Source organism: Notolepis coatsorum (assembly GCF_963971535.1).
Source record: "Notolepis coatsorum genome assembly, chromosome: 12".
In the NCBI taxonomy this organism is placed as follows: Eukaryota; Metazoa; Chordata; class Actinopteri; order Aulopiformes; family Paralepididae; genus Notolepis; species Notolepis coatsorum.
Window position 1 is genome coordinate 29707550 of NC_140176.1, and position 6480 is coordinate 29714029.

The window sequence follows — 6480 nt, forward strand, 5'->3', positions numbered from 1 at the left end:
ATAACTTTGGATAGCACCTAAAGGAATGGAGCTCATTAGATAACTTAGGATAGCACCTAAAGGAATGGAGCTCATATAGTAGATAACTTAGGATAGCATCTACAGGAATGGAGCCAAACTGGACTCTTCATTCATCCCAGATGGAATACATAGATTTGAGCCGATGTCAATACAATATACAATATACAATTTACAACTCTGTATGGAACAAAACACAGTACATTGGGGGTATCAGGTTGTTAGACCGTTCATTAATCAGTGTACTAGTTTTTGTTTATACAGTAGATAACTTATGATAGCTAAAGGAATGGAGTCAAATTGAACTCTTCATTCATCCCAACTGGATACATAGATTTGAGCCGATGAATCCATACACATTCCCGTTGCAAAAGAAGTTGTTCATGGTTGCCACCCCTTCTATTAAGAAAAACCATCTCTAGACCTATGCACTTGAGGTCATTAATTTTATGATCCATTTCGTTAAAATGTCGTGCCACAGGGGAATTAATGTCAGTCCGCTTTATATTGCTTCTGTGTTCGTTCAATCTGATTTTTAATTTGCGGGATGTCTGTCCAATATAGTATTTTTTACATGGGCAGAATAATAGATTTATCATGTGGGGCGGCTACGTGGCATAGTGGGCAAGGCGCTCGCCACTAATGCGGAGACGCTGGGCTCGCCTGTTCGAGCCCAGCGCTCCACATTGCTTTCAGTTTAGCTGGTCGTTCATACTAATACACATTGGCCGTATTAGGGGGTGGGAAACTGATGGGTGGGGATCGGGCGTTGTGGACAGCGACTCCTACAGGTCGGTTGGTGCGCCTGCGCAGTAGAATCAGGAAGTGTCGGGGGCAGCGTGAGCCTCCCACGAGTTACTCCTCGCCACTGAGAGATCGAGCTGCGCAGGTGAAAAGATGCGACTGCTGTTACCTCAAGTACCGAAGGGGACTTGTGCTATGTATGACTTAGTCCACATTGCAGCCGGCTTGTGGGAGGCAAGAAACAGCGTTCGTGACAGGGGAGGGTTGAATTGGATGATATGAAATTGGGATGGGAGAAAATATAGAAAATGGGAAAAAAAAGTGGATAAAAAAAAAAGTTATATCGTCTGTGGAATTGCATGTTATTAGCGATCTGATCTTGTAATTCTTCCCGGTGTGGGAGTCGTGAAATGTGTTTGTTTTGATCATGTGGCTGCAAGATGTGCATGATCTACATGGGAAGCTACCATGAATAAAAGGCTCTGGCTTTGAATACGAGTCCGCTCTAACAAGGCGGTCCTTCAGGTTTGTAGCCCTTTTATGTGTAAAGCGTGGAGGGTGTTGGAAGCGATCATTTAAAGTTCTATCCGATGATAGAATGTGCCAGTGTTTCATGACTGTGGACTTGATAACGTAACTAAATGGATCATAAGTAAGGACATAATTAATGGTGCCTGGTGTTCTGTTTCTTTCTTTCTTCCGGAATAGTTCTTTTCTTTCAATTTGGTTTACAGTGGCCATGGCAGAGTTAAGACACTGCTTTGGGTAGCCCTTTTCATCAAATCGTCCCAACATATTTTCACTTTCGGAGTGGAACTCCTCCTGAGAGCTACAGATACGTTTGAGTCTGTATAGTTGACTTACAGGCAGGCTTTTCTTTAAAGGCACCGGGTGGTGACTAGAAAACTGTAGGAGATTGTTTTTATCGGTTGGTTTTCTGTAGATGGTTGTGGCAATTAGGTTATTAATTTTATTTAGTTTTACATCTAGGAAGTGAATGGATTCTCGGCTTTTCCATACTAAAAGTGATGGATTCTACAAGAGTTCAAATAAGACAAAAAGGATGACAGCTCTGTCTCATTTCCTGACCAGACCATGAAAACATCATCGATAAATCGAACAAAGTATTTGATATAGGGTCCATACAACGCATTGTTGTAAATGAAGTCCTCCTCGAACTTACCCATAAATAAACACGCATAGGCGCAGCGGATGGGGATCCCATAGCAGACCCATATTCCTGTTGGTAATAGGTATTTTCAAACATAAATACATTTCTATTCAGTGTAGATTTCATCAGTTCCATGATAAATTCATGTGGAGGCGTTTGGTCTGGGTGTTTACCTAGGAAATGGTTCAACGCTTCTAGACCAAGGTTGTGGTTAATGTTGGAATATAGCGAAGTAACGTCTAGGGTTACAAGAATATCACTGTCACCAATATTTCTGACTAAATCTAGTTTAGATAGAAAGTCAGAGGTATCTTTTATATACGAGGGAAGTTTCCAAACCAGTGGTTGGATGTGATAGTCTACAAACTTGGAGGCATTCTCTGTGAGGGACCCTCTCCCCGAGATTATTGGTCGGAGTGGAGGGTCGTTTGGACATTTGTGCACCTTGGCTAAACCATAGATGACAGGTGTGATAGGGAACTCATCCACCAGGAATTTTGCTTCTTTTGCAGTGACCCATTTATTTTCTTCAGCTCTTTTGATTATCTGTTTCAATTCTAGGTTGTAGTTATTCCTGGGATTCAGTCAAATTCTCTTATAATATTTGGTGTCAGTTAACATCTCTTTAATTTTTTCACTGTATCTAGATGTATCCATTATAGAGATTCCACCGCCTTTGTCACAAGCCTTAATGGTGATATTTCTATTCTTGGCTAGTTGGTCTGCAGCCTTTCTTTCGGTTTGAGAGAAGTTTTTTCTCTTGCTATTAATCAGTTGTTCGCTTTCCACAAACTGATTCTCAACTTCATCCTCTACCAGTCTACAAAAGGCATTAATAGAGTGATTGTTGACCATAGGGTTGAAAGTGCTTTTGGGTCTGAACACTTTAACACTGGGATCTGGTAAGATATTGGATTCAGAATTAGAAAAAAAAAGCGTTCAGTTTAACATTTCTGAAAAAACAGAAAATTTCTTTTTTTATAGTAAACAAATCGATTAATGGTGTTGGAACAAACGACAGTCCCTTGGTCAATACCTGTTTCTCAGTGTCAGTGAGAACGTGAGAAGAGAGGTTGAAGATGAGGTTTTCGGGTGGTGGTCTCACCACCTGCGTTGGCCCGGCCTTGGTTTCCTCAGACTGCCGTTCAATTGAGGATTTCACTGCGGGTAGCTCATCTTTGGTGTGTCTGATGATGAGCAACATCAAGTCCTTTGAGCAGTGGTTGAGTATCTAACACCATTTTTGGCAAAATTCTTCGTTCTCTCTCCCGATGGTCGGTTCCAGATGTACCCTCAGGCCTCTGGGGATCTTACCGGCCCGGTAGTATTCGCTCAATGTCTTTGCGTGAGACTCTAGTCGAGCTTCTTTTTTGTGGGTATGGAGAAGGTTGAACTTCATCTCGTTGGTGTTCAACCCCACTGGTTGAGTATCACTGGTCATGTTGTCACCGGGGACGAGGATATCGTCAATGTCCCCCGGGGCGAATGTAAAGGATTTCGCTCTTACGTCGGTAAGTTGGATCTCTTAACCATCTGCACCCTCTCTTTCATCCTCTACAGAAGCCCTGAGAGTGAGGAGTGACAAGGACTGTGGGTGGCCTCTCCTTCCCCTCACCACCACCATGAGTTGGAGTTTCCTGACGCGACTGCTGGATGAGATCCACAACCACTCCACCTCCGTGGGAAAGATCTGGATCACGGTCTTCATTGTGTTCCGCATCGTGCTGACCGCAGTGGGCGGGGAGTCCATCTACTATGACGAGGTGAGCAAGTTCTCCTGCAACACGCTCCAGCCGGGCTGCGAGAACGTGTGCTACAATGCCTTCGCCCCGCTCTCGCACGTCCGCTTCTGGGTCTTCCAGATCATCCTGGTGTCCACCCCCTCGCTCATGTATCTGGGCTACGCCGTCAACAAGATATGGGCCCAGGAGCAGCCGGGCAGCGGGGGAGTGGGCGATCTGTCCTCACGGAGGCCCAGGAAGCATCACCTGGGGCCGCGGAGGCATCATAGGGGCATGGAAGAGGCCGATGACGACCAGGAAGAGGACCTCATGATCTACGAAGTGGCTGAGGTCGAGAGCGAGAGGGGCGGAGACGCTGGAGGGGAGGGGGGCAGAGGACAAGGACGTGGCAAGGTGCGCCACGACGGCCGCCAGCGTATCAAGGAGGACGGCCTGATGTGCATTTATGTCCTTCAGCTCCTGGCACGCTCCTTGCTGGAGGTGGCCTTCCTGTGTGGGCAGTATGCCCTCTACGGCCTGTCGGTGTCGGCCACGTACGTGTGCTCGTTAGAGCCCTGCCCGCACAGCGTGGACTGCTTCGTGTCACGGCCTACAGAGAAGACCATCTTCCTCCGCATCATGTACGCTGTGTCGCTGCTCTGCCTGGTGCTCAACGTGTGGGAGATGCTCCACCTGGGAATCGGCCAAATCTGTGACATCCTGCGCTCCCACCGCAAGCCTCTCTCTGAGGACCAGCTCTATGGGCTGCCGGGGGGAGGAGGAGGAGGAGTGAGCGGAGAGGCTGGAGTGAGCTGGAACGCCCCCTTGGCCCCGCCGGGCTACAGCGTCGCAGTCAAGACACCTCTGGTGTCCAGCGAGCACCATGGCCGACAGCTGCCCTTCACTGACCTCGGCAATGACAAAATGGCGTGCCGCCAGAACTGCGCCAACACCGCCCAGGAGGAGCGCCGGCAGCAAGCCTGTAACGAGGACAACTTGACCAGGGCGGGGGCGGGTAACGCCGACACTCTGCACAGGGACATCTTGACCAGGGACATCTGTCAGGCACAGGACTACAGCTACATCCAGCAGCAGAGCCACAGCAATGCCCACAGCAAGCCCCAACGTGAGCGCAAACACCGCCAGCCCTCCAGACACTCCTCCAGCAAGGGGGACAGAGAGAGGGCTAGCAGCAGCAACAGTAGTAGCAACAGGTCTGGAGAAGGCAAGGGTTCTGAGTGGGTCTGAAGTCCAGACAGATACTGGAATAAAGGAATTGGGCCCATTCATGTGTGTAGCAGTAACAGTGTAGCCTACTAACTTACTGTAACAGTGTACTAACCACTGTACCACTGTACTACAAAACAGTATTTCGGGTGCAAGGATCAACATGGGCTTTTGTTGTTGTTTGGTCCATACATATCATAAACATTGGTCAGTCATCCATGTTACATTATTTTAGAGCTGCAATCATTATTTTTACACTGTATTTTTCACATTTCCAAAACTTATGACCACCTGCTATCAGAAGGTCTTGTTGAGCCATGGTGTCCTACTCAATCAACCATGCATAATATTCTTAACGAGTCTCAGTCAGGCTTCAAATCAGGCCATAGTACTACTTCAGCAACTATGCTAGTCTCAAATGACATAATTGAAGCACTGGACAAGAAAAAACACTGTGCAGCATTGTTTGTTGATCTGTCTAAAGCTTTTGATTCTGTGGATCATGCATTGCTACTGCAAAGGCTTGGCTGCATAGGTCTTGGTAAAATGGCTTTGAGCTGGTTTAAAAACTATCTATCTGAAAGAACTCAGTGTGTTTCAGTAGAAGATTATACCTCAGCTGCTCTTACTGTAAACAAAGGTGTTCCACAAGGTTCTATTTTGGCCCCTGTCTTATTTTCCATCTTTATAAATGAACTAGGAAATGGGATAAACCCAGCACGTTTTCATTTATACGCCGATGATACAGTTGTTTACACAGTGGCTTCCTCTTTAACTCAGGCCATAGAGCTTCTACAGGATGCTTTTAATACACTACAACACTCCTTGCTAAGGCTAAGACTGGTCCTTAATGCAAAAAAGACCAAGTACATGACCTTCTCTCGCTCTCGAGCTAATACAGCTGTCCCCCCGATTCTGACACTGGAAGGGACATGCCTTGACAAAGTAGCATCCTATAAATATCTGGGCATATGGATTGATGAAAAGATGGCCTTTGATGTTCATATTGGGAACCTACTGAGAAAACTTAGACCTAAACTGGGCTTTTTCTTCCGGTTAAAGAAATGTTTCCCGTCTGAAGCCAGGAAGAGAATTGTGCAGAGTTCCTTTCTGCCTGTATTAGACTATGGCGATGTAATCTATATGCATGCTCCTTCCTCCCTGCTTAAAAAGCTGGATTCTGCGTACCATACTGCCATACGTTTTGTAACAGGTGCAGGCTCTCGCACCCACCACTGCACTTTGTATCAGTCATTAGGATGGTCCTCTCTGTACCAAAGAAGACAATCACACATGTTGATTTTTATCCTTAAGTCATTGCTAGGTAAGCTGCCCTTATATATCTCCAGACTTCTGTCCTTTTATACTTGCTTTTTTAATACCAGACGAGCAGCAAATGGGATGCTGTTAAATGTTCCTTTGATGCAGTCAGAGCTTGGTAAAGCTGCATTCTCCCACTATGCTCCCTTTTTATGGAATACGCTGCAAGTGAAACTTTGTCTACAGGCACTTCCTACTGTGAATGCTTTTAAAGGTATGCTACGATTAGCCCTTTATGAAACATGTAACTGTTTTACCTGATGCTATTGTTGATGTGAT

General features: G+C 46.0%; 1 protein-coding gene across 1 annotated transcript; it reads left to right on the plus strand.

Annotated features, from left to right (window-relative positions):
• Positions 1 to 3555: 3555 nt before the first annotated feature.
• Positions 3556 to 4902, plus strand: LOC311237814 (gap junction gamma-1 protein-like; the record flags this gene model as incomplete). Its single annotated transcript, XM_084325791.1, has 1 exon — positions 3556 to 4902. One exon carries the CDS (start codon positions 3556 to 3558, stop codon positions 4900 to 4902), a length of 1347 nt encoding a protein of 448 aa, XP_084181917.1.
• Between the last annotated feature and the right edge of the window lie 1578 nt (positions 4903 to 6480).